At 40.7% G+C, this 23154-nt stretch overlaps 1 protein-coding gene across 1 annotated transcript in view; it reads left to right on the forward strand.

Annotated features, from left to right (window-relative positions):
* The window catches only part of FRAS1 (Fraser extracellular matrix complex subunit 1), a 487428-nt gene that overhangs the window by 262909 nt on the left and 201365 nt on the right, over positions 1-23154 (forward strand). The window contains exons 18-19 of the mRNA XM_040418026.1: positions 11091-11264; positions 22742-22882. Coding sequence (XP_040273960.1) covers positions 11091-11264; positions 22742-22882 — 315 coding nt within the window. The remainder of the gene's footprint in view (positions 1-11090; positions 11265-22741; positions 22883-23154) is intronic.

The following is a 23154-nucleotide window of genomic DNA, read 5'->3' on the forward strand; positions in this document are numbered from 1 at the left end:
TTATGGTCTTAACTTATAGGGCGGCCCCCACTGATGCCATGGCACTTTTTTTCCCCAAAGACACCCCCGTTCGTCCGCTGTTGGCCCCGTTGATTTCGGCGCCTTATATTATAATGAGCCGACTCGGTTATACTAGGCGGAGACTCTCAGTTTCGCTGGGGGTGGTTCTCTTCTCCCTGGCTGTGAGTGCATCCAATCAGAGCACACCCCTCTTAGCCAGGGAGAATGAGCTCCTCCCTGGCTAAGAGCGGTGTGCTCTGATTGGATGCACTCACAGCCAGGGAGAAGAGAACCGCCCCCAGCGAAACTGAGAGTCTCCGCCTAGTATAACTGAGTCGGCTCATTATAATATAAGGCTTTAAATCAACGGGGCCAACAGTAGACGAACGGGGGTGTCTTTGGGGGAAAAAATGTGCCACGACATCAGTGGGGGCCACCCTATAAGGTAAGACCATAATTAGACTAGGGCTAAACTGATGAAAGGTCCTCTTTAAGAAACATTCCAAATGTGAAATCACTGAAACAAGAGGGTCTAGCAGTCAAATCTAAATGGGAAAGGGAGGTCGGGCCGATCTCAGAAGAGCAGTGGAAATCGCTTTTGGCGCTCACTCCACAACTGTCAGTTTGCGAGGGGCAGCGTATGTCCCAGCTGTTTTTAATACACCTGGTGTATAGGACACCAGAGTGTTTATGCCGGATAGGTGTTTGGGAAGATGCGGATTGTCCTAGATGTGGCAGGGGCCCTGCATCCTTGTTACACATGTTCTGGGATTGTGCGGAGCTCCGGAACTTTTGGTCCGCGGTTTTGGCCCTAATAAAAGACGCATATAATATCGCGGTTCCGCCTGGTCCAAGAGCATGTGTGATCGGGATATTAGACATCAAAAATCGCCATCATCGTTTGGGAGTACAGCGTCTGCTATTTCAAACTAATAGCTAGATTTTGGCTTAGACCTCAATCTCCGACTAGGGGAGAATTCCTCAATAGAATGTCAGATATATTACGCTTAGAGAAAAGTGTGTATGTTAAAAGAAACTGTGCTGGGAAGTTTGACAAAATATGGGATAACTGGGAGAAATGCAGGGTACAGTGTCCGGTTTAGCTTCTCCTCGTAGTCGGACTATGGGGTAGGTAGAGGCACAGTTCTTGTTTATGTGTACTTTCTATCACCTCTATCCTATTTTGCTCTGGATGTATGCTGTATGAAGGTGTTTAGTACTACGCAGGTCGGGTGTGAAGAGGTCTGCTACACAGGCAGGAGGAGTACACCAATGGATATGCCTTTGACATGTTAATAAGATGTCCAATTTTGGAGTTCGGATCCGCTCCATCGCTCGGGTGGGGGGGGGGGGGACTGGGCTTTAGTTGGGTAGGGAGGGTTGGTTTCCTGTTTATAAATTATTGGATGGGAAATGTGGTTCTGTACCAGGTATACTTTGTAACTAGACCACGTGATTTTATATACTTTTTGTACCATGGTTGATGTTACTTGGGATACTCATGAAAGTAACTATTTGTCCGATCGTTTAATTCTATGGTATTTTTGTCATCAACTGTTGCATGTATGCTGTACAGACTATTTTCCTTTGCATTTTTGTGATTTTCGAAAAAATCAAATAAAAATTATCTGATTTAAAAAAAAAGAAACATTCCAAATAAGGTTAAGGGCACATCATCATGAGTAGAGACCCTCTGTTCAGTGCACCTGGATTCCCTTGTGTTATCACCACAAGCTTTGAATACTCAAAAGGGGGAGTAGCTGGGAGGTGTTAGAGGCGGAGAAATAATGCCCCAAACGAAGCGGCCTGGATTCCCTTGCGTTATTGCCACAAGCTTTAAAATCTCAAGGGGGGGAGTGGCTCAACAGTGTTATAGGTAGACCAATAATGCCCCAAAGAAGCAATTATCAGGATTAGAGGGCCAAATTTTCACAAGAAAGGTATGGTACTGCTTTGAGGTATTTATCCTACATTTTACTTTAAAACCAGTTTTGGAGGTGCTTTCGTATTGTGTAGGTACCATGTCATATGCAATAATAGATAGGTACACTTCATCCGGGATAATTCAGAGACCTGAATATCCTTGAATTATTTATTGAGTATTCCACTAGACAGAGCAAGATAAAAATATCCCTAAAATATATTTGTAAAGTCTCCAAATAAATATTTATTTGGAGAGTTTATAATTATTTATTTGGGGAGTTTACAAATATATTTTAGGGATATTTTTTATCTTGCTCTGTCTAGGGGAATACTCAATAAATAATTCAATGATATTCAGGTCTCTGAATTATTCCTGATGAAGTGTGCCTATCTAATATTAGTGGGAAAAAAGGAGACAATGCGGCAGCACTCTGCAAATCAGACAAAGTACAACAATGCTTACAAAAATTATGGAGCTAATACTACGCTTATTTATAAAAGCGAGATGCTTGGTCAATGCATTTTGTACAAAACCATCTAAGCCCGTATGCCAAACGTCAAGGCGATCTCTGTTACACGGAAGCTGTCTAGCACCAGGAAGGGTATAGAGTGGGCTCAGCATGCATGTTGGTACCTGCATCCCTTGTAATGGAGGCCATTTTGGCACAAAAAATGGAAAAAGGCAGAGTGGATCCAACATGCATGTGGGTCCAACACTCCCTGAATTTTATGGCGGTCATTATGGTGCATAACAGGTAGTATTTAGTGTTAGGACCCGTGTAACAGAGATCGCCTTGACGTTTGGCATACGGGCTTAGATGGTTTTGTACAAAATGCATTGACCAAGCATCTCGCTTTTATAAATAAGCGTAGTATTAGCTCCATAATTTTTGTAAGCATTGTTGTACTTTGTCTGATTTGCAGAGTGCTGCCGCATTGTCTCCTTTTTTCCCTCTAGGTCTTTGCCATGGCGGCGTGCACTTGCGCACTGGGAGGTGCTGACTAACCCTCTTTTTTTTTGCATATCTAATATTAGTGAGCCGCTTATCAATATATCTTGCACCATGTCCTATGCCTTTATACACAAATGTTTTTAACTTCTGCACAGGAAATGTTTCCACTTGGATAAAAAGGAAAGCTAAAAGTTAAATTCATTGTACACATTTTACAATCATTTTATTGCATTAATGTATCTCTAAATGGTTGCAAGATTTTATGTACCCTGTAAACCTGCATTTGATTCTAGTCTCCTGAAGACAACCCCTTTTTAAAATATAAGCAAGCCACAAGCCTAGCAGTCATCTGGCTGCTGCAGGCCTGACTTCGGCAGTGACCTGTTGTAATCCAAGTCTTGTTTGCAGACACTTTAAAGATGTGGTTGGAAAGTGGTACAGAAGCAGTGCACAAGGATTTTTAGAGCAGTTTTTAAATGTGATGTTTGGCTGTATGTTTTTCATGAGTTTAAACTGTAAAACCCATGTGGCAAAAAATGTGGAAAATAATTAAAGCTGTTACTTTTTAGGATATGTCATCAATATCAGAGCAGCTTCATACCTAAAAATTATGTTATTGACATCACATACAGTTGCAAGAAAAAGTATGTGAACCCTTTGGAATGATAATTTGATATTTCAAATTATTTCAGAAGACTTAAAGGTGGGAAGACAATGTATCAGAGCAGCACGAAATGCCAGCAGAATGCTTGGATGTATAGGGAGAGGTATAAGCAGTAGAAAGAGTGAAGTGCTTATGCCGCTGTACAGAACACTGGTGAGACCTCACTTGGAGTATTGTGCGCAGTACTGGAGGCCATATCTCCAGAAGGATATAGATACTCTAGAGAGAGTTCAGAGAAGAGCTACTAAACTAGTACATGGATTGCAGGATAAAACTTACCAGGAAAGGTTAAAGGACCTTAATATGTATAGCTTGGAAGAAAGAAGAGACAGAGGGGATATGATAGAAACTTTTAAATACATAAAGGGAATCAACTCGGTAAAGGAAGAGAGCATATTTAAAAGAAGAAAAACTACCACAAGAGGACACAGTTTTAAATTAGAGGGGCAAAGGTTTAAAAGTAATATAAGGAAGTATTACTTTACTGAGAGAGTAGTGGATGCATGGAATAGCCTTCCTGCAGAAGTGGTAGCTGCAAATACAGTGAAGGGGTTTAAGCATGCATGGGATAGGCATAAGGCCATCCTTCATATAAGATAGGGCCGGGGGCTATCCATAGTATTCAGTATATTGGGCAGACTAGATGGGCCAAATGGTTCTTATCTGCCGACACATTCTATGTTTCTATGTTTCTATGATATGGATTTCTGCACAAATTGGTCATAAAATGTGATCTGATCTTCATCTAAGTCACAACAATAGACAATCACAATCTGCTTAAACTAATAACACACAAAGAATTAAATGTTACCATGTTTTTATTGAACACACCATGTAAACATTCACAGTGCAGGTGGAAAAAGTATGTGAACCCTTGGATTTAATAACTGGTTGAACCTCCTTTGGCAGCAATAACTTCAACCAAACGTTTCCTGTAGTTGCAGATCAGACGTGCACAACGGTCAGGAGTAATTCTTGACCATTCCTCTTTACAGAACTGTTTCAGTTCAGCAATATTCTTGGGATGTCTGGTGTGAATCGCTTTCTTGAGGTCATGCCACAGCATCTCAATCGGGTTGAGGTCAGGACTCTGACTGGGCCACTCCAGAAGGCGTATTTTCTTCTGTTTAAGCCATTCTGTTGTTGGTTTACTTCTATGCTTTGGGTCGTTGTCCTGTTGCAACACCCATCTTCTGTTGAGCTTCAGCTGGTGGACAGATGGCCTTAAGTTCTCCTGCAAAATGTCTTGATAAACTTGGGAATTCATTTTTCCTTCGATGATAGCAATCCGTCCAGGCCCTGACACAGCAAAGCAGCCCAAAACCATGATGCCCCCACCACCATACTTCACAGTTGGGATGAGGTTTTGATGTTGCTGTTCTGTGCCTCTTTTTCTCCACACATAGTGTTGTGTGTTCCTTTCAAACAACTCAACTTTGGTTTCATCTGTCCACAGAATATTTTGCCAGTACTGCTGTGGAACATCCAGGTGCTCTTGTGCAAACTGTAAACGTGCAGCAATGTTTTTTTTGGACAGCAGTGGCTTCCTCTGTGGTATCCTCCTATAATATCCATTCTTGTTTAGTGTTTTACGTATTGTAGATTCGCTAACAGGGATGTTAGCATATGCCAGAGACTTTTGTAAGTCTTTAGCTGACACTCTAGGATTCTTCTCAACCTCTTTGAGCAGTCTGCGCTGTGCTCTTGCAGTCATCTTTACAGGACGGCCACTCCTAGGGAGAGTAGCAGCAGTGCTGAACTTTCTCCATTTACAGACAATTTGTCTTACCGTGGACTGATGAACAGCAAGTCTTTTGGAGATACTTTTATAACCCTTTCCAGCTTTATGCAAGTCAACAATTCTTAATCGTAGGTCTTCTGAGAGCTCTTTTGTACGAGGCATCATTCACATCAGGCAATGCTTCTTGTGAAAAGCAAACCCAGAACTGGTGTGTGTTTTTATAGGGCAGGGCAGCTGTAACCAACACCTCCAATCTCATCTCATTGATTGGACTCCAGTTGGCTGACACCTCACTCCAATTAGCTCTTGGAGATGTCATTCGTCTAGAGGTTCACATACTTTTTCAACCTGCACTGTGAATGTTTACATGGTGTGCTCAATAAAAACATGGTAACATTTAATTCTTTGTGTGCTATTAGTTTAAGCAGACTGTGATTGTCTATTGTTGTGACTTAGATGAAGATCAGATCACATTTTATGACCAATTTGTGCAGAAATCCATATCATTCCAAAGGGTTCACATACTTTTTCTTGCAACTGTATATTAGTGCAGGTTTATTCAGTCATGGTTTGACATGCAGGAGGCTGGGTGAGAAACAAGTGTAGCGCTGCTAGCGCTTGCTGTATTCACGGATCCCTGGTTTTCTTCTGGGCCCCGTGCTGCTCTGTCCTGAAGGCTTATAGTGTCATTACGTAGTGCATGTAGGTGTGCACTATGACCTGACACTGTGTGTCATCAGGTCACAGTGTATTGTGGGGCCTGGAAGACAAATAGGGAGTGGTGAGTGCAGGAAGAGCGCATGGTCAGAGTAGGAGAGGTGAGTTTATTTATTTTAGATCTGAAGTCTGAAGAGGATTGGGGGTGTGATCTGAGGTCTGAAAGTTTGGGGATATGATTGGGGGTCTGACCTGAGGTCTTATAAAGATTGAGAGTCTGATTTGAGGTCTGATAACGTCGGGGGGGGGGGGGGGGTTGATTTTGGGGTCTGATAAAGATTGGGGTCTGATCTGAGGTCTGATGACGATTGGGGGTCTGATACAGATTAGGGGTCTGATCTGAGGTCTAATGACGATTGGGGGTCTGATTGTGGTGTCTGATCTGAGGTCTGATAAAGATGGAGGTCTGAACTGAGGTCTGATGAAGATTGGGAGTCTGATGTGAGGTCAGATGAAAAATATTTATTTTCTGATTTTCCTCCTATAAAAAACCTAGTTGTCTCTTATAACCAGATGTGTCTTGTAAAGCAAAAAAATACAGTATATAGTGGTGACATATTTCGCAGTGCTTGAGAGACATTATCATCATAATATACAATATATAATTCCATTATTAATTTTATCTAAATATTAAAAGTTCAAAACAACATTTAATTTACTCTAAATCAAGACAAACTTTTAGAGACACAGATTTTTTAATAATTCTGTAAATTTGCAATAATAATAATAATGTCACTAAAATGTTTGCTTGAAAACTGTTGCATATCTCAATCTTATTTCTGCGAGTTTCCAAGTAATTATTGAATCATTGCCAGAGTAAATTAGAAAAATAGCAAGCAAAACTGCTCTTCATTTAAAGAATTAAGCCTCATTTATCAGTCAATGAATTTCTTCATGTGCATGATGAATTCATTTCATTCTAAGTGGCACTAAAAACAATTATGTTGTGAAATAAGCGTATTCATCTGAGCTATCATGTAGCAAGGATTGTCCCTAAACCAATCAAGCCACATATACATATTTCTTAATTGCTACCTGTCATGTAAAGATTAATTATCTTAGCCCTAACCCTTGGGTAAGAGAAAACTGACATATTCTATTTTACTTTACTGACCCATTAAACAATCTGATTCAGAAAATGAATTTGCAGCATCAGAGAATGCAATTTTTCAAAAACACATGATTAAAATGCACATTGGTATACATCCATCAGTCATCTTCATGTAAATTAGGTTGGCTCTGAGTTGGAAATTGCTTAGGAGTTCTTCTAGCTTAAAGGGGTTGGACACTTTCTGGCTGCTGTTGATAAATGTGTTTGTAAGAAATAGCACTTACTAATATAGTCTTTGTTGATATTCTTCACAACTTTCTGTATTTCATAAGGTATGCCCCCTTGTTGGTAAAGTCTTTTGTGCTGTCCACATACAAGTTCTGTCCATAAAATGGCCGCTGGTGGAGGGTCATGTGACCCGGCAAATCACTCAGTCTCCTCCACAAAAACACACAACACATGCACTAAACTCTCAACATTGCATAGTGTATTTGAGTGTAGAAGGCTGAGTGACGTGTCTGGAGTTATTTTTGCCTTGTCACATGAGCCTCCATTAACGGCCAACTTATGAACAGGTCTTCTATGTGGACTGCACAGAAGATCTGCCCAGCAAGGAGACATGACTTATAAAATATAGCAAACGGCACAGAAAATCAACAAAGGCTATATTAGTAAGAGTCATATAGTCATCTTACCTACACATTGGTCAAAAGTAGCCAGAAAGTGGCCAACCCCTTTAAGCATGGTGGCTAAGTGGTTAGCATTGGTGCCTTGCAGTGCTGGGGTCTTGGATACAAATCGAACCAAGATCAACATCTGCATGAAGTTTATATGTTCTCAGAGTGTTTGTTTCCTTCGGGTACTCCAGTTTATTTCCCACATTCCAAACACATTCTGATAGGGAATTTAGATTATAAGCTCCAGTGGGGACAATGAGTGATGATAGTGTTCTGTAAAGTGCTGTGGAATATGTTGGCACTATATAAGCAAGTAAAATAAATAAATATCTTAAGCTGGCCATACACATAAGATTAAAGGGGTTCTCCAGGAATTAAGAAAATGAAAATACTTAAATATTGCTTTATTATAAATATATTCCCAAATACCTTTCATTAGTTATAAGGCTCGTTTTGTCTGGGGAGCAATCATTAGGAGAAATAAAATGGCCGCCGTCATATTAGTACAAACAAAATCGGTCCTAATCACACAGGAGGACAAGGTACTTTACAGCAACTTGTGAAGATCTGCCTGAGGCTCCTCTCCTACTTGTCATGAATTATCCTGAATACAGATGATAAGATGTTCATCTGAATTTCTGTAGGAATGGAGTCCATGAGGAGACATGAAGTACAGAGAGGAGGTGGGGATGTAGCTGATGAGCAGCAGCACTTGTATGCAGTCTCCATTTTCCCCGGTCTGTCCTGTCCTCTCTGTACTTTATGTCTCCTCATGAACTCCATTCAGCTGAATATCTTATCTATATGACAATAGTTGAGAAAATAGTGTGAGTGGCACTGCTATCTTTCCCCTTGGTTCCAGTTCAATGTCACTATTTATGCACGGGGTGTACTGGTGGGCTACCCGATGGTGCTCTGCCCTTCAGTAATGTCATACCAAAATGTGAAGAAAATATTCAGGCGGCACTCACCGATCAGTGCAACAGGCTTTTTTAATCTTCAGATGGATCGCTGGGCGCATCAAAAGCTGAATACATGAGCAATTGTAACTGATTACATCAGTAGCTGAATACATCAGAAAGCTGAATACATCCAAGGCTGAATACATCAGAAAGCTGAATACATCCAAGGCTGAATACATCAGAAAGCTGGGTACATGTATATAGCTGAGTACATAAAAAGCTGGATTCAAAAAGCTGAGTAGATATAAGTGTGGAATGGGACGGACTTACATACAGGCATGCAGTGGCGACGGACGTTTCGTGCATCAACGCTTCATCTGGCCCTTAGTATAACTGCAAAGATAAGCTGGACTAAACTGGACTTTTCATAACCACGCTTTCGGGATCCGGAGTCCCACAGGGGCATAGTGGAAATGGAGGTTTGTGACCTTCGGGATCCGGAGCCCCACAGCAGCATAGTGGAAATGGAGGTTTGTCACATTCGGAATCCGGAGCCTCACAGCAGCATAGTGGAAATGGAGGTTTGTCACATTCGGAATCCGGAGCCTCACAGCAGCATAGTGGAAATGGAGGTTTGTCACATTCGGGATCAGGAGCCCCACAGCAGCATAGTGGAAATGGAGGTTTGTCACATTCGGGATCCGGAGCCCCACAGCAGCATAGTGGAAATGGAGGTTTGTCACAATCAGGATCCGGAGCCCCACAGCAGCATAGTGGAAATGGAGGTTTGTCACATTCGGGATCCGGAGCCCCACAGCAGCATAGTGGAAATGGAGGTTTGTCACATTCGGAATCCGGAGCCTCACAGCAGCATAGTGGAAATGGAGGTTTGTCACATTCGGAATCCGGAGCCTCACATCAGCATAGTGGAAATGGAGGTTTGTCACATTCGGAATCCGGAGCCTCACAGCAGCATATTGGAAATGGAGGTTTGTGACATTCAGGATCCGGAGCCCCACAGCAGCATAGTGGAAAATGGAGGTTTGTGACATTCGGGATCCGGAGCCCCACAGCAGCATAGTGGAAATGGAGGTTTGTGACAGTGAATGTGCCCAGGAGGTACATAGTGATGTGGTGTCACACGCTTAGAGCCTGCATAAACGGGGCATGAGCGTTGCAGGAAACAGTGGTTGTGAACACTGATTATCATCAAACAGATAGCACACCTTCACCGCCATTCTACGTCAAGATGCTGAGACCCCCAAATGCATGTGGTCATACCGTCATCTGCTAGGCTTGATAATGCTGCTAATGTTTTTATAAATGGATGTTTTAATGCAACTGTGAAGCACTTTGGGCGACAACATTGCAATTAAATGTGCTATATAAATAAATAAAAGTTGAAATGCATTTCTCACTCTATCAAGCTTGCCATGTAAATTTGATCAATCAATTGTTTAGTGTAATGTGTACTATCTTTACTCACTCCAAACAGTTACTCTGCCCACTCCATAAAGTTACTCTGCCCAGTCCAGCCTTTCCACAGTTACTCCAGCCACTCCAACCACACAACAGTTACTCCGCCCACTCCAGTTGTAGACTACTGGTGGAGGCAAGAACACTTCACACAATTTCCCCATAAATTGTAGCTTTTCTAGTTACTTTATGTTAGGAAGTCGATGAACAGATTTGCTTGGGGCTTCTCCTAAGGGTGTTATCTAAAAATGGCCCCGCTGGTATTCACTCTTTAACCTCTATACAGGAATCTTGACTTCGCTGCAGGGGAACCACCAGACCACTTCCTCTTGGAGTAGTTTTTGTTCAAGTGAAGTCTAATTCACTGGAATCAAGAGATGCTTGTGATGAGCACCAAGGGTTTAGACAAAACTGTGGTCAGGGACAGGCCAAGGCCAGGATAGGCAGATTTCATACAATCCGATAAACAGTCTGAGGTCAGCGACAGGTGAAATCTGGGAAACAGACAGAAGTTGGTGCACGGGAAAACAGAACAGCACACCTTTGAAAGACACCAGCAGACTAGAAGCTATTGTTCAGGCACCCTCCCACAGGAGAAGGTGTGAAGCTACTCTGGCAGTGTGTGCACCCGGTAGGTCTGAGCTGCTGGCCGTAACTGCATGAGAGAGCAGAGTGTTGGTGGGCACTGGACTCCACTATAACTCTTTTTTACAATCTTTTCTTTTTACATTAATTTTTGCAAATGTCACAAAATGGATCCCAATTTTATATGTTTTAATTTGCTTGAAGAAACAAACTGGATTGGGTCCTTTACAATAAATGTATCCCTTACATTTGCTTATGTTTACAGTGTTACCCTTTAGCAATCCAGATCTTTGCATTGTTGTCACTGAAAAGAGCTTATTTATTTAAATGATGTGTTTATTGTTGGTATGAAATAATTCTGAAATGTAAGGTATTCTGTTCTCTTCCTATTACATCTTCAGCTTGCCATCCATCTTGTCGTGTCTGCCTGGGCCCAGAAGACTCCCACTGCACACAGTGCACAGATTCAGAGCATTCACTACAGGCAGTTCAAGAGTACGGAGGAAAGCCTTATGGGAGTTGTGTGCCTCAGTGCAAGCAACACTTTTATGTGGACGTTACAGGAATATGCCAAGGTAAGCCAGATACTGACCTGATTGGAAGTGTAATTGGTTGGTGCTACAGACTGCCTTACAGACTGCCTTAATAAGGCCCCTTTCACACGGGCGAGATTTCCATGCGGGTGCGATGCGTGAGTTGAACGCATTGCACCCGCACTAAATCCAGACCCATTCATTTCTATGGGGCTGTGCACATGAGCGGTGATTTTCACACAACTTGTGCGTTGCGTGAAAATCGCAGCAAGCTCTATTTTGTGCGTTTTTCACGCAAATACTATTTGACACAGATGAGATATATTTGGCTGTATTTGATATAGACGATATGACTATGTTTTGTACGATCATGTTCCAAGTAGAATCATGTTCACTATGTCCACCACCACCTTTTCTCTCCCCCCTTGTCGTTTGCCTTCCACGGTATTCCTTTATTTAGATGCATATAATCATGCTCCATAAACCATCATGTTCTTTCTACTACCATAAGTATATGAATTTCATTTCACGGACTCTATGTATTTATACTTGTATTTACCAACCTCTGGACACCTGCCTACCTTGCTGCTATAACTATATCAAATTTTGCTTATAAATTATTTCTTTTCTGTACTGCAGGGCAGTACACCCAATAAAAAAAGAATGAATTTGTTTTCACTTCCAGTAAACCAGGATATCTCAAAACATGTACATTAAATGAGTTGTGCCATGAAAAATATATCTACATTTTTAAACCAGCCCCTGGATCTGAATACTTTTGTAATTGCATGTAATGAAAAATTCAATTTAGCCATTGAGTTAATTAATAAAATGTATCTGTATAGCGCCACCTGCTGTTTTTTATTTTCCTTATTTCTCCATCCTCCTCACTGAAATGGTCGCACGCCCTCAGTTTAAATTGTCAACTGTCACCAGCCATATCTTTTGTTAAAAACTGTGGCAGGTACAGAGAAAGAGCTGGAGCAATAAGTGGGGAAATCTCTGGTTCCTTGTGAGGTACAGACAGGGCTGGTTCTAGCTTTATAAGAAAGGTATTGTCACATACTATGTATATGATGTCTGATTTTCATTTTTTACATCAATCATGGCGTAACTCCTTTAACAATAAAGTGCAACTAAAAAGTCACATTTAGTCAAGCTGGGTTCACATCACGTTTTTCCCATCCGTTTAACGTATATAAAAAACGTATACGTTAAATGGATGCCTCAGACTGATGCCATACAGTTTTTTTTACCTTTTGCCATTGTAAAATAATATATACGTTTTTTTTTACCGAGCTGTGCAGGATACAAGAAAGTGATCTGTTGCGTTTTTTGTATCCTTTTTTTCCTAACGTGTACTTCAAACGGACGAAAATTACCTGACAGGCTCCCTTTAAGGGATCTAGCTGAGAACGTTTTTTTACGCTTGTCCGATTATGGGGATTTATGGGTTTTATGTAGTTGAAGAGGGTGAGTGCACACAGAGTGGTCGATCTCTAAGCTACACTACACGGAATCGAGATGGATTCCTAGGCCAGCACACTACGTGAGTACTTCTTTCTCCAGTTGCTATGACATATCAAACACAGTGACCCTTTAAACTTTATTCAAGATACCCAGACATCTAAGCCAATGTGTAGAGCAGGGATGCCCAACCTGCGGCCCTCCAGCTGTTGTAAAACTACAACTCCTATCATGCCATGCTGTAGGCTGATAGCTGTAGGCTGTCCGGGAATGCTGGGAGTTCTAGTTTGGCAATAGCTGGAGGGCCGCAGGTTAAGCATCGGTGTAGAGGAATAAGTTCTGATGATTCTTATTACTGGTATAATACTTTTTTTTTTTTTTATACAATACTCATTCCATTTAATAAATGGGTTGTCTGGAATTTTGATATTGATGGCTAAATGCTGCAGCCTCCTCACATCATAACAAGCACAGTGCCACACATTGTATAGCGGCTGTGCTTGGTATTGCAGCTGAGCCCCATTTACTTGAATGAGGCTGAGCAACACCTAGGAAGAAGCCTCAGCACTGACCAGAGTGCCTCAGCCCCTTCAAACAGCTGATCAGCGGGTGTGCCCCGGGATTCAGGCTCAGATATTGATGACCTGTCCTGAGCATAGTTATAAAGTTTGCAGTAATGGGACACACTGCCCTTTCTTTGCAGTTCTTTCATATTATGGGGACACTATCATGGCGTATATAGGAAATGGGAGATCCTGGGAAGAGAAAGAAAAATACTCCTTTGACATAAAAGAGCCAAGGAAAGCTTCTATGAAAGGGATCAAGATTTTGTGCTTCAAGCACAAAATTTATACAGAAACAAATATAAAAGTGTTATGGTTGCAGTTGCACCTGGGTCCCGGGCCTGAATGGACCCAAAAAGACCCATTTTTATTAATGGCACATAGTAGGCAGGGGCGGTAATGAATTTTGCATTGAGGCTCATGAGCTACAAGTTAAGCCTTCCCTTTTATATTGAAATTAAAGGGGTTGATCCTAAAAAGAAAAACTGTATTAGGGCATTCTGCGTTAATAGCTGATAGTTCCTCATTTGAAACCTCAATCAGTAAGCCACAGAGGAAAGCGTCTACAGACTTCAATGGGCAATATGTGATGCTTCATTTCTCATGTGGTGGTGCTCCAGGGAAATTGGCCACTTGTTGCTGAGTTCACCTGCAGATAGCTGATCTCCAGGGGCACCAGCAGTGGAACACTTTGTGATCAGCCTTTGTAAAAAGTAGACAACTTTTTCACAGATACAAATGACACCTACCTAGACACACCATATCAAATATCTATGAGCTGGCAACTCTATTTTCCCTTGCATAATTTTTAAGACAAATATAGCACTGTTTTAATGAAAATACTCTTATGGAGTCTTTAAGCTGGTCATACACATTCTGCAGTTTTGGCCAATCATCTGATGTGTACAGTGTCCTCCTGACATAAGCTTTTTGGGGAAATAAGAGTCGGGTATATTGGAAGCCAACTGTTGATTCTTTTGTTTTGGGGGAGATAACCTGCTATCAGAGGTGTCTGTCAGCAGCTTCCTCCCCGCTCCATATTCACTACATATGCATGCCTGGCTGAGCTGGGAGGATCGAGAGAGTGTTCTGCTGACAGTTACTGTATCTCACGAGTATGACTTTACTTTACTAATCAGATAATCCTAGAAGTAGTAATCAGATTAGGCTGGAGTGTCCCTACTTCAGCCTTCTTTTCCTGTTATTTTTACTGCAGTCTGTAAATTCAGTATATAATGAGCAGTTATGTCTTGAAAAGAGGTATCACATTGACCACTAACGCATTCAAAGGTCAAATAATAATTTAAGATATAAAGGAAAAATTGCAGATGCCTATCATGAATCTAAATAGATGTAGGTGATTCCCTGAAGCATAAGTATGGTTATCAACAGTAGATTGAATAACTTTCAGACTTTTAGTGTCAGATTTAAAAAAAATATATAAAAAAATTATAAAATTCTCTATCCACATAATTTTTTTCTAGGATGTTTGCTCAAGGGGAATTTGTATCGATTCTTGTCATAAATAGATGATTTGATATGCTTGTATTCTCTGTTGAAAGCCTTAGGCAATTTATAAGATTCGAAAGGGCATGCCATCTTTCAGCCTGTTTGCCAGTAGTGGTGAATACTTTAGTCTAAGCTTTAATTTCCATATTATAGTGAATCAACACAATATAAAAAGTCCCTCCTTTAACTTTAAAAAACTAATTTTATAAAATAAAATAAAAAAATCCCAAAACAATAAATTCACAATTGATACTCCACAGACCAGTACATAGGGAATTAGGGCTCTTTCACACCTGCGTTCTTTTCTTCCGGCATAGAGTTCCGTCGTCGGGGCTCTATGCCGGAAGAATCCTGATCAGGATTATCCCCATGCATTCTGAATGGAGTGAAATCCGTTCAGGATGCATCAGGATGTCTTCAGTTCCGGAACGGAACGTTTTTTGGCCGGAGAAAATACCGCAGCATGCCCATTGAAAGGCATTGATTCGGATCCGGCCTTAAGCTAAACGTCGTTTCGGCGCATTGCCGGAGCCGACATTTAGCTTTTTCTGACTGGTTACCATGGCTGACGGGACGCTAAGGTCCTGGCAGCCATGGTAAAGTGGAGCGGGGAGCGGGGGAGCAGTATACTTACCGTCCGTGCGGCTCCCGGGGCGCTCCAGAGTGACGTCAGGGCGCCCCAAGCGCATGGATCATGTGATCGCATTGGACACGTCATCCATGCACATGGGGTGCTCTGACGTCATTCTGGAGCGCCCCGGGAGCCGCACGGACTGTAAGTATACCGCTCCCCGCTCCTACTATGGCAACCAGGACTTTAATAGCGTCCTGGGTGACATAGTAACACTGAAAGCATTTTGAAGACGGTTCCGTCTTCAAATGCTCTCAGTACACTTGCGTTTTTCCGGATCCGGAGTGTAATTCCGGCAAGTGGAGTACACGCCGGATCCGGACAACGCAAGTGTGAAAGAGCCCTAATTTCATCATTGGGGCCACTGCACTGTATTGTGCATGGTCTAATCTTACTTACGACCTTGCGACAAGGAGGGGAGTTGACCACGGGTTCAGATGACATTGTCCCGGTCTGTGGATTTATTGAACTTCTTGTTTTGTTTTTTGTTTTTGTATTTTATAAAATTGTTTATTAAAAACTATGTTTTAAAGGAGGGAATTTAAAACAATATTTAGTAAAAGCTATGTTTTAAAGGAGGGAATTTTTTGTATTGCGGTGATTCAGTAGTGTATTACCCTCCACAAGATATCTGTGATTACAGTGATTTTCCATATTATATGTTACCAGCAAAGCAAAAAGAATTTCATTTTCTCAAATAAACCCAATTCAGTTTGCAAATCTGGTTCAGGTAAATAGAGAATACAGGGAGGAGGAGAAGCAGGGAGGTAATTATTTATTATTAGAAGTTATGAAGGAATTGCTAGCAGTCTGCAGTAAGGGTACAGAGGGGTGGTAACAAGTTTGCGTGTGTGTACCTGCACAGTCTGAAAATGGCAGCACTGATTGGATAGAGTGATACTGTTCAGGGACCCAACTGGTTATTACCACCCCTCTGTACCCTTACTAAGGACTGGTAGCAATTCATTCATAACTTCTAGAAGAAATAATAAAGGAATGGCACAACATAGAGCAATAAGAATAGATGCTCCATAATTGTTATTACATGGGGATGCACGAAGCCTCTAAAGCAGGCATGTTAGGGGTGGTGAAAGGTCTTCTTTAGACACTTCATCCAGTGGTTGGCTTTACTTTGCAGCAAATTTTTGGCGTATGTTGGCTCATTTAGTCCACATCCCCCTTCCAGCTTTGTGTTTTCCTGGGGACTTGTAAAGAGTATTTCGGTAGTTCTCCAAAGAGCCTCTTTCTTTATTGTTATTCAGCACTTACATAATAAAAATGGAGTCACTGTCTTGGTTGTAAAAATGCAGAAGTCATGTTTAATTGAGTTGCTAAAAAGTTTCTTGCCTTATATGTGTGAGTGATACTAGCTGCTCGACTTATAACACTGGGCTTTTATGAGCTGCAGGTTTTAGGTTTAGTGGCTCTTTAATGTGTCATCTTTGGTAAGTGTGCTTTGTTTTACACCAGACAGAGTTTTATAGACGTCATGCAGGCTGCTTCGTGCCCTGGCAGTTTAATGAATGCACTATATGGATCGCACAAAAGAGCAACTGTCCAAATCTCTCAACCTTGACAAAATGCAGATTTGGTATACTGTAAAAACTGTAGGATGAGAATGATAGGTCGATGACAACACATTCTGCACCATAATTTTATACTAGGCGAGATAATTACACCCTGAACGCCTCATTTGACTTCAGTGCACAGGAATGAAAAGATGGTGAAAGCTGTAAAACTCATGAACTGAATATAGGGACACATCTGTGGATATCTCTTCCAAAATGGGAGATTACTGAATATTTCTGTAGGTTTATGAAATTAGCATTTTTGATTCATTGCAATTTGTTTGTAGGGCTTAAAAAATGATACAAGAGAAAGGAACATTTACAAGTAAAATACCTGCTTCTCATACTGTATATATTATAGAAATATCTCAGCAAGACTTGTCTTCAGAATGGGCAAGAAATTCTTCATCAATCTATGCTCTGCTGAGCAAACAGAATTATATATAACATTAACCCCTTCCCGACATATGACATAATAGTACGTCATGGCGGCAAGTGACTTTCCGCATTTTGACGTACTATTACGTCATGGTGATCGGGCAGGCACTGGAGCGGTAAAAAAAACGGAAAAAAAACCGCCCCTTTCACCTTATTTTATAATAAAAAATATTTAAAAAAGTAAAAAACACACATATTAGGTATCACCACGTCCGTAACAACCAGCTCTATAAATATATTAAATGATCCACCCCGTCCGATAAACACCATTAAAAAAAAAACTGTATAAAAAAAAGCTATTTGTCACCTTACATCACAAAAAGTGCAACACCAAGTGATCAAAAAGGCGTATGTGCCACATGTGCGTATGATACCAATAAAACCGTCACCTCACCCCGCAAAAAATGAGTCCCCACATAAGAAAATCGCTCAGAAGAAAAAAATAATAATAAGAATATAGGCTGGCTCACAGTATTTTCGCATATAGATTTATTAATACACTTAATAAAACAAAAACCAACTTAGTGTCGACATATTAGCATAGATACATTAGATAGGTATATGAAGTGCGGAGCTCACGCACAAAACCTAAACAGCTGGAGTACTCCAAAAAGATGAGACCTTATGGCTAAAGTGTAACTGCAAGAGTCATTCAATTATACCACTTAAATATCCGTAAAATTGTATGCCGGTTTACCAGTTTGTTGGAATCGGAGAGGTTCAGAAGGTGTCCTTGCTGCAGTCTCCTGCAGAGCAAACTCTATCCTCAGGTGCCGTTTAGCAATAGTAATTGCACCGCTTCCGATCAATGGCACTCCACTTACTTTTTCTTGCGGAGCAAGCTTCCGACCTGTTCTCACAGCGTCCCACGTGTCCAGCTAGATGGTGATTTGCTGGTTGATGACGTAGGCGCTTAGAGCCGTCGGGTTAGCAGAGGCTGATGTAGCTGAGTTCGTAGTTGTTTGAGCCCATCGGATTAGCGGAAGTTAGTACAGCAGAGCTTGCTTAGTACTATTCGGCAAAATTAAATATGTCCACATAGGTTTAGACCACCTTGTCAACGATTAGCAGATAGAATCTTTAGAAGTGGTATAGGTCATCTTCCGATAATTGAAGAAAATTGTTTTCACATCTACTGAGGAAGGAACATAGTTCCGAAACGCGTCTAGTGTGGACTAAGACCTGGCTATTGGTGCGGTTTTTTATAAAAGTGCAAGAAAACAATTTTCTTCAATTATCGGAAGATGACCTATACCACTTCTAAAGATTCTATCTGCTAATCGTTGACAAGGTGGTCTAAACCTATGTGGACATATTTAATTTTGCCGAATAGTACTAAGCAAGCTCTGCTGTACTAACTTCCGCTAATCCGACGAGCTCAAACAACTACGAACTCAGCTACATCAGCCTCCGCTAACCCGACGGCTCTAAGCGCCTACGTCATCAACCAGCAAATCACCATCTAGCTGGACACGTGGGACGATGTGAGAACAGGTCGGAAGCTTGCTCCGCAAGAAAAAGTAAGTGGAGTGCCATTGATCGGAAGCGGTGCAATTACTATTGCTAAACGGCACCTGAGGATAGAGTTTGCTCTGCAGGAGACTGCAGCAAGGACACCTTCTGAACCTCTCCGGTTCCAACAAACTGGTAAACCGGCATACAATTTTACGGATATTTAAGTGGTATAATTGAATGACTCTTGCAGTTACACTTTAGCCATAAGGTCTCATCTTTTTGGAGTACTCCAGCTGTTTAGGTTTTGTGCGTGAGCTCCGCACTTCATATACCTATCTAATGTATCTATGCTGATATGTCGACACTAAGTTGGTTTTTGTTTTATTAAGTGTATTAATAAATATATATGCGAAAATACTGTGAGCCAGCCTATATTATTATTATATTTGCTCTTTTTCAGTTGGTCACTGACAGGCTGGGCTCCAGTAGTTTGCTGGTAGAGCTTTTCTTAATATATACGAAAAAAATAATAAGTATAGCTCTCAGACTATGAAGACACTAAAGCATCATTTTTTTGTTTAAAAAATGCTACTATTGTGTTAAAGTGAAATAAATAAAAAAAAGTATACATATTAGGTATCGCCAGGTCCGTAACAACCAGCTCTATAAAAATATCACCTGACCTAACCCCTCAGCTAAACACCGTAAAAAAATAAAAATGTGCCAAAAAAGGCAATTTTTTGTTACCTTACATCAAAAACTGCAACACCAAGTGATCAAAAAAGCGGATGCCCTCCAAAATAGTACCAATCAAATTGTCACCTCATCCCGCAAAATATGAGAACCTACCTAAGACAATTGGTCAAAAAATAAAAAAGCTATGGCTCTCAGACTATGAAGACACTAAAACATAATTTTTTGGGGTTTCAAAAATACTTAAATAATTAAGAAAAAGTATACATATTAGGTATTGCCACGTCCGTAACGATCTGCTCTATAAAAATGTCACATTACCTAACCAGTGATGGTCAATTCGCAGTGTTCGCCAGCGAACACATGCGGGCTGCCATCTTTAGTAAGGTAGACTCACCCGTCCGGCGATGCACAGGTAAGCCCTTACCTGTGTCGGGAGCCGGTCTGAAATCAAATGCAGTCACCGGAAGCAGGCAGTTCCGAGAACCGCCGCCGGGCGCCTTCATCGAGCTGTTCTCGAACTTCCTTCTCCCGGTGACTGCATTTATCATGTAAAACTGAAAAACCAAAAACAAAGACAGTAGACATTCAGATGAATGTTATGTTTGTTACCTTGCCTCACAAAAACGTAATATAGAGCAAATAAAAATCATATGTACCCCAAAATAGTACCAATAAAACTGGCACCTTATCCCCTAGTTTCCAAAATGGGGTCACTTTTTGGGAGTTTCTACTCTAAGGGTGCATCAGGGGGGCTTCAAATGGGACATGGCATCTAAAAACCAGTCCAACAAATTCTGCCTTCCAAAAACCATATGGCGCTTCTTTTCTTCTGCGCCCTGCCGTGTGCCCTTACATCAGTTTACGACCACATGTGGGGTGTTTCTGTAAACCGCAGAATCAGGGTAATAAATATTAAGTTTTGTTTGGCTGTTAACCCTCGATGTATTAAAGAAAAAAATGGATTAAAATGGAAAATCTGCCAAAAAAGTGAAATTTTGAAATTTCTTTTCCATTGTCCTTTAATTCTTGTGGAACACATTTAGTAAAATCAGTTTAGAGTAACTTGACGGTGTAGTTTCTACAATGGGGTCATTTTTGGGGGGTTTCCACTATGTAAGACCCACAAAGTGAATTCAGACTTGAACTGGTCCTTAAAGTGGATTTTGGAAATATTCTTAAAAATTTTTTGCTGCTAAAATTCTAAGCTTTTTAACGTCCTAAAAAAAATGTAATGACATTTACAAAATGATGCCAACATAAAGTAGACATATGGGGAATGTTAAGTAATACATATTTTATGAGGTATCAGTTTCTGTTTTAAAAGCAGAGAAATTAAAATGTATATATTTTTGGTACATTTTGGATTTTTTCCTAAATAAAGGTGATATATATTGATTCAAATTTATGACTATCATAAAGTACAATGTGTCATGAGAAAACAATCTCAGGATGGCTTGAATAAGGAAAAGTGTTCCAAAGTTATTACCACATAAAGTGACACATGTCAGTTTTGCAAAAAATGGCCTGGGCAGGAGGGTGAAAACTGGCCCGGGGTAGAAGGGGTTAATGTACTGTTATGTATACAATATACTGCTGGCATACTTATCGCTTGCGGATTCAATGACTATTATAAATACATTACAAAGTAGATGTCCTTGTAATACTAGCAGTAAAATCTTGAATTATTGGTAAATCATCTGCAGTGCTGCCTTCTCATCATTGCCTGCAATTTGATTCCTACCATCTGAAATCTCGAGAGAAATAATGAAGATCAGTTTGAGGACTTCCAATATCTATCCATTGGCATGCTGTTGTACTCCTTATTTTTGCGAAAATTAAAGAAGCACTCGCACAGCAATTTTTATTCTCTGACCTGTTAGGCTACTTTCACACCTGCGTTAGGTGCGGATCCGTCTTGTATCTGCACAGACGGATCCGCACCGATAATGCAAACGCTTGTATCTGTTCAGAACAGATCCGTTTGCATTACCATGAACAAAAAAAAAAAGAAATATATAAATTTTAATTTTATTTTTCTGTTCATGATAATGCAAACGGATCTGTTTTGACTTACACAAAGTCAATGGCGGATGGATCCGTTTTCAATTGCACCATATTGTGTCAGTGAAAACGGATCCATCCCCATTGACTTACATTGTAAGTCAGGATGGATCCGTTTGGTTCCGCATCGTCAGGCGTACATCAAAACGCTGCAAGCAGCGTTTTGATGTCCGCCTCCAGAGCGGAATGGAGACTGATCGGAGGTAAACTGATGCATTCTGAACGGATCCTTATCCATTCAGAATGCATTGGGGCTAAACTGATCCGTTTTGGGCCGCTTGTGAGAGCCCTGAAACGGATCTCCCAAGCGGACCCAGAAACGCCAGTGTGAAAGTAGCCTTAGAAAGATACATGATGTAATCTGCAGTGAAGGTAATTTTCTTATTAGTGACTGTATTTGTGAGTTATAACCTCCCTTCTGATCCTTAACTGTGTCATGTGACCAACACTCATCTCCAACTGACACAGGACAGGAAGTCAGTTACTTCTCTATTCATTCCTATGAGACTCTAAGAGAAACTGGCTTCCTGTCCACACATAAGATGTGGTGTTATTTGGAGAGTCTGAGATTTGGTCACATTACACAGCTAAGGATCAAACGGGAGGTTATAACTCACAAACACAGTCACTGGTAAGAAGATTCCATTCACTACAGTTTACATCATGTACCGTTTTAACAGGTCAGAGAGTAAAATAAAGGTGCTTCTTTAATTATTGTCAGTAAAACCGATTAATTTGCAACATTGTATTGCTTTAAAGGGGTATTCTGGTTAGAATAATTTATCACCTAACCACTGGGTAGGATAATGCTAGACTGGGGGAAGGCCACTGTTCCCACCATGGGAAATCAGTCAAGCATGCATCCTGCTGCTCTTTTGAAACATGTTCTGGCTATTATGGGGGTCCCAGTGGTGAGATAAGTGATAAATGATTCAGACTTGAATACCCCTTTAAGAAAGAGGAATTAAAACATCCATAGCTTTCTCATCTTTCATGTAATGAATACTTCATCAACAATTTTCAGCATTTGATCAGTACACTATACGCTGATAATGCTTTTGATGTTAACTGTTTGATATTCTGTAAGTTATGCACTCTGGGTACATTATTTAATGTCTACCTTGATTACAGAATGCCACTCCACGTGTCGAAACTGTATTGGGAAGGACCATTTAAACTGCACAGACTGCACTGCTCCTAATGTTTTGCACTATGGAACATGTTTACCACAATGTCCTGAAGAATTCTATGGCAAGGATGCAGCTTGTTATGGTTAGTACATTTTGAAACTATAAATGGGTTAATGATAAGGCTTTGTTAGATGCCTGTTAGGACTACGTGCTGGTCTCATAGTTAAGAGCAGGGCGGCCAACCAGAATTTTGCTTTTTTTTCTGGACATCTTATACAAAAATCACAGATAGCCAACATTTTTTATGGACATATTGGAAAACTATAATGAATGTTAAAAATGTTGAATAATAAATATCTATAGTTTAATATACTGGTAAGAACTCGTTCTCAGCATGTACTGTTAGCTGTAAAA

Source organism: Bufo bufo, chromosome 2 (assembly GCF_905171765.1).
Source record: "Bufo bufo chromosome 2, aBufBuf1.1, whole genome shotgun sequence".
Lineage (NCBI taxonomy): Eukaryota > Metazoa > Chordata > Amphibia > Anura > Bufonidae > Bufo > Bufo bufo.